The sequence below is a fragment of the Syngnathus typhle genome, linkage group LG20 (genome assembly GCF_033458585.1).
Source record: "Syngnathus typhle isolate RoL2023-S1 ecotype Sweden linkage group LG20, RoL_Styp_1.0, whole genome shotgun sequence".
NCBI lineage: Eukaryota > Metazoa > Chordata > Actinopteri > Syngnathiformes > Syngnathidae > Syngnathus > Syngnathus typhle.
In genome coordinates, this window is record NC_083757.1 from 7,031,844 (window position 1) to 7,044,384 (window position 12,541).

A 12,541-nucleotide genomic window follows, 5' to 3' on the forward strand; every position below is an offset into this window, starting at 1 on the left:
CTGTTGCTCTGTAGTCCACAATGTGTGCGTGCTCGGAGAGGCGCCACCCCCACCCCAACGGGGTGGGCCGGACTAGTGATGTACTGTTGGTTTTCCGGTCCAGGCCGCGCGCACGCACATTCACGACGAGAAGTTGCGCAGCAGCCAGGCAAGTGGACGCCGGGCTTCACAGAGAACATCCACTGGTCTGTAAGTTCGATTCTTTTTCCTTTTCATCATTATGGACTCAATGTCCAGATTTTGTTTGACCTAAACTTCCCACATAGCATTTAGGAATCTCTTGCATAACACTACAAAATGGGAATTTGGTGTGTTTCCTGTGTTTCTACGGGGGTTGTTATCGTTGGTTGTGTTTAACACTGAAGTCAAGTTGATTTGTCCTTCTTATCTTTCATGGGTGCCTCATGTTTTGTTGTGTTTTATCAGGATAGATGTAAGATATTGCGTTGACACGGAGTTGCCAAAAGTTGACCTGATGTTCCAAGTTGACTCCTAGCCGAAATAAAACTAATGTCTCCTCCCTTCGACCCCCACTGATGAGAAAACGCGTGAGGCGTGACCATCCGTTAAGTTGCCCATACCTGTCGTGGATTTCAACTGCGTATGTGTGTGCGTTTTTGCTGACTCTGGCTTTTGTCTTAACTTTTATTTAGGGTAGGAGTCGGATATGAAGCACCCCCGATGTTCTCAGATGTTTTCTCTGTGTGTGTGTGTGTGTGTGTGTGTGTGTGTGTGTGTGCGTGTGTGTGTGTGTGTGTGTGTGCGCGCGTGCGTGCGTGAGAAAGAGATATCCCTGAGTCACTTTGGAATGCTGACGGACTGACAAGCAGAAAAAAAAAAGGAAGTTGAATGAGTGAGAATGTCCACGCTGAATCCATATTAAATACCAAAGTTCAACGATAAAGCTGGTATGGATCACTTCTTGCGGAATTCACAAATTCACCCGAGAAAATTCCCTAGGTGGAAGCCTTCCGAGATGGCGTTCCCATCCCGCTCATCCCCGCTTGTCCATATCTTAGGTGGGGTAGCCCGCTTGGAATTTTTCCACAGGAGGAAGGAACAAGGTGCGGGCGGGTGGTCTCTTTGGCTTGTCATAAACGCCGCTAACGCTTCCTCGGAAGTCAGGTGGACGTCATACCTGCGCACCCCGTCGGTCTGGCGGTTGCCACAGCAACTAGCCCCCCGGAATGCTCCGGAATGTCAGATTGAGGGAGGATATGACGACATGGTGCGGAAACAGGGCTTTTCCTTTTCACCCCCTCTCCCTTGAGTGTGTACCTTCAGTGTGTGTGTGTGTGAGAGACTTCCCATTGTCCTATCATCCTGCACACTTGCTCTCCGCATCCTGTCAGGCCTTCCTGGGAATGTGCGAGTGTGGTGAAGCAAGACAAAGAAAGGTTAGAGAAAGAGGAACAACAGAGCAGAAGAAGAACTTGCACTGTGAAAGTACAAAACTCTGTACTGTACATAGCAATTGTGTGCGTGTGTGTTTGCAGAATTCCCCAGCGCGAGCAGCTTATCTGCACAGTTGTCCGTGCAGGAAAAGGGTGTGTCGCTTAGATTTATTTTTTTGTGTGGACATGATTCATGTGACCACGCAGCACAAGCCTATTAGTTTTATGGCCTTTATATGTATTTTTGCACTTATAGGACAGAGAATGGCATGCGCGTGTGTGTGTGTGTGTGTGTGTGGCATATATGAGTGTGTGAACGGTAGGGTGAATTTCCAGGAAAAGGGGGGAGCCATCAGAGGGGTGGACAGGAAGCATAAACATGGCCAACTTCCTGTTTCTCCCCTGATGTTGGACCCGATAGTCAGCTTGGTGTGTGGGTACTGCAAAGTCGCACAATTGGGGGAGGCTGGCTGGGCCGCATTCAGAAGCTCGTCACAAATCCGACGACAACTTGCAGGCGAACCTTATCAAGCGTCTGGATGCTCTATTATGTTGTGGTCACTTTTTGAGAACCCGTTGCCATGACGCAACGACCTTGGCGTAACTTTTCACACACTCGCCAACATATTAGTATAGGCGCAGGTTTTGTTTGTTTATTTAAAGGAAAGGTCGACATGTAACATCAAAGTTTCATGGACTGGCCTGACTCAGTTCAAGAACTGTTTTACAGCAGGTTCCTATAACATTACATACATTTCAATACAATATATACAATATATATCTTATTGTTAATGGGTGCAAGTTTGGTTTGTTATTAAGAAATATGCGTATAGCCGTTTAAATTGCATCCTAGAGGTGGCGGATCTGATTTGAAGGGGTATCTTATTCCAGATTAAAATAGATGTGCGGATAAATGAGTTATGACCAAAATTGTTTTGGTATGCTGGGATTCGGATGAGGTCCTGTGTAACTGAGCGGGTGATGCGGGCCTGTCTTTCATTACGGCCTGGGATGAGTGAATTAACTATAGGTGGGAAAGAATTTCTATGTAGTTGATGGAAGAGTTTTATTGCCATGAGAATTGGGTAATTCTGAAAGGTTAGTGCATTGGAGCGTGCAAGTGACTTGCAGTGATGGGTCCAGATTGATAGTCTGCCATGTATTTTGTATGCTCTATTGTATAGTCTGGCTAAAGGATCCAGAGTTTCTTTTGTGGTGAGAGACCAAATGGGAAGACAGTATGATAGGTTAGACAGTATGATAGAATGTAGATAAATATTTGAGACATTATGGGTGAGATATGGCCTGATCTTGTTATAGACATACATTTTCTGTTTGAGCTTATTAGTGAGAGTGTTAACATGTTTTTTGTAGGTGAGGTGGGAGTCTAAGTGGACTCCAAGATATTTATATGTGTTTGTGACTACTAGAGTTTGATCGGATAGAGTAATGGGGACAGTTATGGAGATGTTTTTCCTAGGGGAGTGGAAATACATTATTTCAGTTTTTTTTATATTGATCGTCAGATGGTTTACTTTTAGCCAGTCATGTAGGAGCTGGAGATCAGAAGTAAGTTTGGAGTTTATGGTTTCGATGTTCGAATCTGAGGTGAAAATAACTGTGTCGTCAGCATAAAGCTGACTTTGACTTTGATAATATTATCTGAGTTTGTTTGCATATGTTAGGCATGTCATTGATGTACATAATGAATAATAATGGGCCCAATATGCTGCCCTGGGGGACACCCGTGGGAGGTGGTAACGGAGTATATGTGGCCTGACCAATATTAACAACCTGGCTTCTATCCGAGAGGTATGATGAGAGTATAGTTAGCGCTGAGGGGGAAAGATGAAAGGAAGCTAGTTTGTTATGGAGTACTTGGTGATTAACTGTGTCAAAGGCTTTACGGAAATCAACAAAGACTGCTCCTGTGATGTGGCCTTTATTAAGAGAAGTGCGTATATATTCTGTGAGTAGTAGCTGTGCAGATAGACGAGCTGATCGGAAGCCAAATTGTGAGTTGTTGAGAAGGTTGTTTGTTTCAAGATGTTCTATAAGTTGTTTTGACAGGGTTTTTTCTAAAAGTTTTGATATAGGTGGGAGGATTGATATGGGACGGTAGTTGGATAAGGTTGTTCGGTCATCTGATTTAAATATGGGGGTAATTTTTGCTTTTTTCCACGCAGTCGGAAATATGGAATGTCTTATGCAGAGATTGATTAAATGGAGGATTAGGGGTAGGAAGCTACTGGCATGGGTTTTGTAGAAGTCTGTGTTTAGTTCATATATGTCTTTGGCCTTTGAGTTATTGAGTGAGCTGAGAATACTGGATAACTGGATTTTGCAGGTTGATTAGTGAAGATGAGATCAAGAATAGAGCTGCGAGTGTGACATATTCTAGTTGGTTCTTTTATCAGTTGGTGGAGTCCTAATTTTTCTGCCATGCTTTTTAGAGGTTTGGATGATTTGTCTTTGTAGTCTAAGTTCAAGTCGCCAATTATGATATATTCCTTTGTTTTTATATTTTTTATAATATTGGATAGATTTTTAATATAATCTGTGGGGTTTGTGTTTGGCGGCCTGTAACTGGCAATAACTGTGATTGCATGTTGGTTGGTAAAGCTGATGACCAGTTGCATTGTTTCAGTTTCTGTTGTGATTGGGGTTACTGTGTGTGTGTATAATTTGTATACTAGTAATAGAATACCACCACCAGGTTTATTTGGCCGGTCTCTTCTGTGTAGTTGATAATTGTCTATGGAGATAAACGAGTCTGGCGTGATAGGAGAAAGCCACGATTCTGTAATGATGAGAAGATGTGGTTTGCCTTGTTCAGTGAGTATTTTTATTTCATCAAGCTTTGATGTGATGCTTCTTGCATTGAGATGGCATATTTTAAAACCTTTAATATTGCTTAATTGGGATATGGTTTGAATTTGTTTTATGCGATACTTATTTTTCCGTTTTGTCATTTGTACGTTATTATGAGTGCTAGATTGGGTGCCGGCATCTGTTTGACTGGATTAAGATTGCGTGATGGGCTGGGAGCGAACTCCAGAGGCATGTAGTTTTGGGCTAGGAACACCAACATATTAGTATAGGCTCAGGTTATTTCACCACACACATGCATGCTCAACAATTGACAAGCAAGGGTGACACATGCGTCCCTTTTCGAAACAGTGAGAGGCCAAAAAGAGGATGTGGCTTACCTCACATCTGTCTTCCTTCTCTCCTGTTCTCCGCGTTGATAACTTGTACTTCTTTGTTTGCCTCCCTGCAGCAGCGGCAGCAGAAGCAGCAGCGATGCTGATCGACAGATGATCTGACATTGGAAGAAAACATCAGGTGAGAGGAAAAAGTCACTCCCTTTCTTCTTCACGTCTACCTCGAACACAAAATGGATGCTGTGTGACTTGATCACATAATGGGTCAAAGTTGAGATAGCAGTAATAGTAAGTGTAGCTTCATCCTATCTTAGCAACAAAGATTAAAAATGATTTTGGAGGATTGAATCAATGCTCCTTTACAAGCTATGAAATGAATTACGGTGTCCCCCAAGGTTCCATTTTAGGTCCCCTCGTGCCGTTCTCGTCGTAACGTGTGTTCCTAATGAAATGTATCGTGTCCAGACGCTGTCCCTGTCCGTCGGCGCCGACTATGGGTTGTGCTTGTTGCAAGCAGAAGAAGTCGGCCAAACTGGAAGCGGCCGCCTTAACTGGCGCCTCCGGTGGCGCCAATGCTTCGGTCCAGTCTCCTAGCAACGGCGACGGCACCTCATCGGCGGGCCCACTGCAGGGGGGTTACTATCCAGACCCCACGCAGGTCATACCGGACTTCAACAAGGGATTCTCCAGCGGCACCATCTTCCCCAACTCCAACACGCAGCACTGGTCCACCGGAGTCACAAGTAGGGACATTTTCAGTTAGCGAGAGCTTGCAGAATGGTAAAAAAAATACAAACGGACAAAAGGTTACAAAAGCCCGGCTTCCTTTTTAAAAAGTCGCACTGATTGTCTCTAAAGAATCTTTGGTGAGCGCCTTCTTTTGTCTACAATCTAGGCGTCGGCGTCACGCTCTTCATCGCGCTCTACGACTACGACGCTCGCACCGAGGATGACCTCACCTTCCAGAAGGGGGAGAAGTTTCAGATCATCAACAACACGTACGTGCAAACATATGCCACTGCCTTGACTCAAGGGCTTCATTTGTTCCATGAGCATGCTTGTAACTCAAGATTCACAAAATGTCCGCCCGGTGACAATTTAACGCTCGGTCGGTTTTGATGTCAGAGAGGGCGACTGGTGGGAGGCTCGTTCTTTGGACACGGGCAACGCCGGCTACATCCCGTCCAACTACGTAGCTCCGGTCGACTCCATACAAGCCGAGGAGTGAGTACGGATGCGTGCCCGGCAGAGGTCAGGTTTGGCAAGTGTGACTGGATGTCGCTACGACGACAGGTGGTATTTCGGAAAGATGGGGAGGAAGGATGCGGAGAGACAACTGCTGGGACACGGCAACCAGAGGGGGACTTTTCTCATCCGCGAGAGCGAGACCACCAAAGGTTGCACTTTGGTTTTTGTAATTTTGTTTTCATAATATGTATCCTTCACATCCTCTTCTCCCCGGGGCGTCGCAGGCGCTTACTCGCTGTCCATCCGCGACTGGGATGACAACAAGGGGGACCACGTGAAGCATTATAAGATCCGCAAACTGGACAATGGCGGCTACTACATCACCACCAGGTCTCAGTTTGACACCGTGCAGGATCTAGTGGCGCACTACACAGGTAACATTTGCGACACTTTAGAATTGTTTACTTGGCCTTTTAGTTTGCGTTTGTTTGATTTTAGCTCTCTTTGTTCCTCCTGAAGTCAAATATTGACTTTTAGTGAAGCTTGCTTGTGCAGAGGTGATTTTTTTTTTTTTTTATGGCTTCCTTTTTCCTCCATGTGTTTTTTTCCTATTACTTCCCGTGTGTTTATCCCACCCTCTGCCTGGCTCAGAGCGAGCGGCGGGGCTGTGCTGCCGCCTGATCGGCAGCTGCAAGCGCGGCATGCCCAAGCTGGCCGACTTATCGGTGAAGACCAAGGACATGTGGGAGATTCCCCGCGAATCTCTGCAGCTGATTAAAAAGCTGGGCAACGGCCAATTTGGAGAAGTGTGGATGGGTAGGACGCATGGGGAGGCGTTGCGCCGGGCGGGGAAAGGGAGGGGGTGGGCCGTGTTGAGGCCGGACCGTTTTCTTCCCTCGCCGTGGCATGTGCATGTTCCATTTTGCCTCTTGTTCACTCTTCCTCTCCATCATTCCATCGCTCCATCCCAAGACACTAACGATGGGCTGTGCTACTACCTGACCAAGGCCTGTCCCAACTGCACGCCACTCACCATGGGCCTGGGCCGGGACGCCTGGGAGGTGTCCCGGTCCACATTGTCCCTGCAGAGGAAGCTGGGACACGGCTGCTTTGGGGACGTGTGGATGGGTGAGACGCCGACAAAAAAAAAAAAAAAAAGAAGCAATTTGTTCGTTGTTTTAGGCCAACACTTATTTTGTTCTTTTAATTACCTATTTCCATAACAGACAGATTATAATACTAGTAGTGGTACATTGATACTTTGCGAGATGATTTCTTTTGTTTTGAGTTGCAAGCAAAAATAGATTTGCTTTGAAACTAAACATAAAGCCAATTAGAATACTTATATATTTAATGACATACATTTGGCTGAAAGACAGCTATCTTAATGCGAATACTCAATGTAAAATGCTATCAATGGGCTAACCAAATTAGCATTGCGCTTGGAGTTAGATGAGGAACCTTGAAGCAACAAATGTAGACAGATGCTTGGGTATATTTTCGTTATCCTCTGCAAAATGTATCATACTGTATCATGTCACTCGCCAATAGTACTGCCCCCTGGTGGCCAAGGCATACACAACAAACAGAACAATGCCCATTTATTGATTGATTTTTTTACGATAAATGACATAATATGTCATTATTTTTACTTGAATAAATCCATCTTCGCGTTGACTTTGTTTGTCTAGTTTGTCCCTAAAAGCCAGCTGAATGCTGTCCATGTAGCTCAGGTACTGCTTTCCATGCATCACAACATTTGCATGTGCATGCTCATTCAATGCGTGTGCTTTCTTTCACATGCCGTGCATGCATGTTCATGTCTCCTAATACGCCTAGTACGTCTATGTTCTCCACGTGTGCTTTGACGTGGGTTGTGTGTTCATGTCAGGCATGTGGAATGGCACCACCAAGGTTGCGGTGAAGACACTGAAGCCCGGCACCATGTCCCCCGAGGCCTTCCTGGAGGAGGCTCAGATCATGAAGAGGCTGCGCCACGACAAGCTGGTGCAGCTCTACGCCGTGGTGTCCGAGGAGCCCATCTACATCATCACTGAGTTCATGAGCCAAGGTACACGCTGGAAAAGAGCAGTTGTGTTTCCAGCAGTGCCCCAAGTTAAGAGTCACCGCTTGGTGTGTCACGCTCTCTTTTCAGGAAGCTTGCTGGACTTCTTAAAAGACGGCGAGGGGCAAAACCTGAAGCTACCCCAGCTCGTTGACATGGCGGCGCAGGTCATTGACAAATGAATAAATCAAATCATGAAAAAAAATCTCCTGGCAGTGACATCAAGAATGCGGCGTTTCAGATTGCGGCAGGGATGGCCTACATCGAGAGGATGAACTACATCCACAGAGACCTGCGCGCCGCTAACATCCTCGTCGGGGACAACCTGGTGTGCAAAATTGCCGACTTTGGCCTGGCCAGGCTCATCGAGGACAACGAGTACACCGCCAGACAAGGTAAGTCGTGAGTGTGTGTTTGTATGTGTGTATGCAGATATAGAGACTGTGCATGTATTTATAAAATATACGTATGATTGTAGGGGCCAAGTTCCCCATCAAATGGACGGCGCCCGAAGCCGCGCTATACGGACGCTTCACCATAAAGTCGGACGTGTGGAGCTTCGGCATCCTGCTCACCGAGCTCATCACGAAGGGACGTGTGCCCTATCCAGGTGATACATTTTGAACTTTTAGAATAATTTGATATGATATGATATGAGGAGGAGTGACGCAATGCGTTTATTATCCTTACGATGTAGTGGTAATTATGACATAGTGCCCAATGTACGCTCAGTATGCAATGCGCATGGCTTCATCATTTGCCCTCCTCCATCCCCGGAAGGCATGAACAACCGCGAGGTGCTGGAGCAGGTAGAGCGAGGCTACCGGATGGCCTGCGCTCCAGGCTGCCCCGCCTCGCTGCACGAGCTCATGCTGCAGTGCTGGCGGCGCGAGGCCGACGAGAGGCACACCTTCGAGTACCTGCAGTCCTTCCTGGAGGATTACTTTACCGCCACTGAGCCGCAGTACCAACCCGGCGAGAACCTGTGACCCCATACAAATACGACAACAATAAAAACACGCACACAAAAGCAAAATACAAAATATAACACCAACGCAGTCTTTTCTCGCAACCTTTCGGGACGGACGAGGAAGGCGCCTGGACCTCGGCTGAGCGGGCCCTGCAGTGATGTTGCTTTACTCTGTAACCATGACAACAAGGAAGGAGACGTCGATGCTTGGAAAGGAAGGATTTGACTTGGCATATGATCCTCGCTTCTTTCTCTGCCACCATATAATGTTTGTTCCACCCATTCCAGCCTTTTTGCCATTCAAATAGCTTGACCGTCTGGTTTTGATAGAACAAACATTATAAAGATCTCTTATGCGTTCTGTGTGTGTGTGTCTGTGTGTCTGTGTGCGTGCGTGTGTATGTGTGTGAACAGATTCAAACAGTAAATCTCAAACGGGTCTTTAGATATAAATTAAATAAATTATTGTCGTGCCAGTGAAACAAATATATGAAATAACGTATTTCTTCTTATATCCCGAAGTAGGTATTGTATCAGACATCCTGGCATAAAATCTGGTATCAGTTATTCTAAAACCATGTCAAATATTGTCCCCCCCCCCCACACCCACACACACTTTGTTCTAAAAATATACGTACATATATATTTTTTACCTTCAATCGTGTGAATAAGTCAGGAGATGGTGAGGAATGTGTTTCATGTTTTGTATGAGCTGTCTCTTTTAGTAGTTTTTAATTTAACGCATCACAAAGACGTCTATAGCAACGTCGGCATTTATTCATTCATTCATTGAGAGGGTAGGTTGAATGAAAGCATAAAATTGAAAATGTCATATTTCTGAACTTTTTTGTTGCTGTAGCCTTTCTTATGTGGACTTTTACCCTGTCATGTCTCCTGTAATAAAGGTCAGATATTGTCCACATATTTATGTGCAATATTTTTTTTATGTATTTATTTACCTGACGTTCAACATTTCATTGCATCTGTGACCTTACCTGGTAGCAAGTCTAAAATTTATCTCATACATTTTTTAATTTTAATTGGAATAATTGCACAAATTTTATGAATTTATTTATTTATTTATCTTCGTGTATTATTTTTCTATTCAATTATATATTATTACATGTACTGTTATTAATTAAGTTAATTAAAATATTTGAATTAATTTAAAAATGATATTTAAAAGTTTTTAGTAGAAATTAATCGTGATTTTTTTTCGGTCATGTGACCAATTTAGGACCTCAAGGAAGTAAAAAAATACGTCTTTCATCGCGGTACTTAGAAAGACTGAGGAAGAAACGAAAATGGTGGGCGTGTCTAAAAACATCAATCTTGTTTCTAATTAATATCTATCTGTTTATCTATTTGTCTGTCCGTTTGTCTCTGTCTGTCTGTCTGATCTGATCATCTTGCTCTAGTTTGAACGCTAGCTAGCATGTTCATAGCTCGCTATTTTTGCCAAATTGCAAAAAAAATATTTTATCCATTAATTTTACAGTTGAATTACCTATCTTAATACATGTTACGTGTTGTTTGTTTTTTGATTGAAATAGTTCACGTTACTATTTTAGCTCGGCATCGCGCTATTACGTCGGAAAACTACAACTACCCATAATTCCACAAGTAATACGCAAAGCTACGGGTCCCCGGATGCTTTTTGACTGTAGGCTCAGTACAGGCGCATTGGAGAGAAACACTCAGCGGCTGGAGCGGCGTGCGTGCTTTCGCTCGTCTTTCCCCCCTGACTCCTTCTTTCGCCCTGTCATCAAACTAAGAACAAGAGGACTGTCAACGCCGGACATTATTTCATCGCCGGTTCCATCCCCCTCCTCCCGTTGATGCCGCCGAGAGTCGCTCGTGGCGCGAATAATCTGCCCGTGACATGCCGCGCAGCCAGCCCAGCAACGGCGCCTCTAGCCGGGCAAGGAGCGGAGCATCGATCCGCCGCTGAGCTCCGCAATCCGGTGGTGAGTAACCGCTACTACATGCACAACTAGATTGCGCCTAGTTTCTATATCATGAGTGTCAGCGTATATTTACCGAATATTAATGAATGAATGACGAGTTTGGTGTATTTTGAGTGCCACCTGACCATGTGGGCATGCTTACTCCACAGTTCACAACGGACTTTGGGGACTCTTTCATACATGCATGCATGCACCCCAGGGTAGTTTTTGACACACAAGATTCTAGACACTCATTATAATCATCATTATTGGTTTTCATCCCCCTCCCCCCCTCCCTCCAGCTGTTAGAACAGCAGCAGCAGCAGCACATCTTGCAGAGGCAACAGGGCTGCTTCTGCTGCAAGAGAGGAGAGAGACGCTCATCGTTGGTGATTATCAGCTCTTGTCTGCACTTTGGCGGGGGGGCTGGGGGGGTAGTGTAATGGCATGAGGAGGTGGGAGGGGGGCGTTTGTGGGGGGAAGGAACGAAAAAGAAGTCAATGTCAGTGTCTGGCCAGTGACAGTTTGTTATTTAAGGGCCCCTCGGAGACGTGCGCTGGCTGTGCTGCGGCTTCCCTTAGTATGCAGACGGACGCTCAGTCCGTCTCTGAGTGTGTTTGTCTGTCTATCTGTCTTTCTTTGAACGTGACTGTCTGTCTATGAGTGTGTCTCACAATGCCTCAGCATCATTCTTGCTCCCGATTGGCACATTCCACTTGGGCGTGATGAATAATTCCAAGAGTGGGAATGAAAAGGAAATGGCCTCAGCTTAGAACGCGGCTGCCGTCTTGTCAGTCTTACGTCAATGTCCTCGTGTGTGTGTGTGTCTACGTGCGTGTTTGTTAGTGTGCATCTGTGTGTGTCTGAAGGAGCAGCATTGTGCTCGCTACCTGTGCGAACGAGACTAGTTGTCATGGCAACGGCCTTGTAGCGCCGTCGACGTCGCTTCTGTCCTCATTGGCGAGGTCAGCACACCTAACACGCGGCAAGCATGTGTGTGCGTGTGGTGGAAGTGGCTTTTGTTTGAGCCCTGCTGCAGTTTGCGTCCGTGTGGGTTGATGCCACCGCACACGCATGTGCGGCTCCTGCCGCCGCCAATCTCCGAGAAGTTCAAAAAGTCACGACGATGTCAAGAATCCAGATGATTATGCGGAACAGTGTCGCCAAAACGGATCACAAAACGTCACTTCGACGATTTATTTTTGAGTGGATCATGTTATACTTCACTTTGGGATTGGCTCTTCTCGGAAGGTGTAAGTTTTGTCAACTCTGATGGAAAGGCATGTAAACAAACTTGCTTATGCAGTTGAAGTTGACCAACTTTGCCGTTTAACTCTGCGCACGCACTTCTCGTATAGCACCTCGGCCTCGCTTTGAGCCGGGAAAATCCCTGTTCACGCTGAATCTCGATGCTTTGGTGACACTCGACTCTGCCGCTGACATCCACCCAGATTCATTCAGTATCTCGTCCACCCACATTCAAGCATCCATCCCCACTTCACAGGGCCGGTTGCAGCCGGTTTGCATCTGACGGTGGGGAGGGAAACTTCAACCTCTCACCTTTCCGAGGGTGGCGGGAGGCGCGGAGGGGGGAGGGATGATGAAGGGTAGAGGAAGAGGAGGGGATGCAGAGGTCAAAGAACAGGAGAGCCAGAGGAAGGGTGAGGATGAGTGAGAGAGAGCGGGTGGGCGGGCGAGCGAGCGAGTGTGAAGCCGCTGTGTACCTCCCTAACAAGCTGGATAGAATCAGCTCAATTATTAAAGAGGAGTGAGAGACGGGGAGGAACACGCACACGCAACACGCTGTCTGTGTG

General features: G+C 46.0%; 1 protein-coding gene across 4 annotated transcripts; it reads left to right on the forward strand.

Moving 5' to 3' along the window:
* The first annotated feature begins 33 nt into the window (after positions 1-33).
* yrk (Yes-related kinase) lies at positions 34-9,705 on the forward strand. Of its 4 annotated transcripts, none has more exons than XM_061267238.1 (13): positions 34-189; positions 4,675-4,739; positions 5,024-5,301; positions 5,454-5,556; positions 5,684-5,782; positions 5,852-5,955; positions 6,031-6,180; positions 6,398-6,562; positions 7,638-7,817; positions 7,902-7,978; positions 8,053-8,206; positions 8,290-8,421; positions 8,592-9,705. In XM_061267238.1, exons 3-13 carry the CDS (start codon positions 5,052-5,054, stop codon positions 8,798-8,800), a joined length of 1,623 nt encoding a protein of 540 aa, XP_061123222.1. In that variant the 5' UTR covers positions 34-189; positions 4,675-4,739; positions 5,024-5,051; the 3' UTR covers positions 8,801-9,705. The 4 variants fall into 4 exon arrangements, with proteins under 4 accessions (XP_061123222.1, XP_061123224.1, XP_061123225.1 ...); XM_061267240.1 differs by lacking the exon at positions 6,398-6,562 and adding an exon at positions 6,719-6,874; XM_061267239.1 differs by having other exon boundaries at positions 43-185.
* Positions 9,706-12,541: the final 2,836 nt, after the last annotated feature.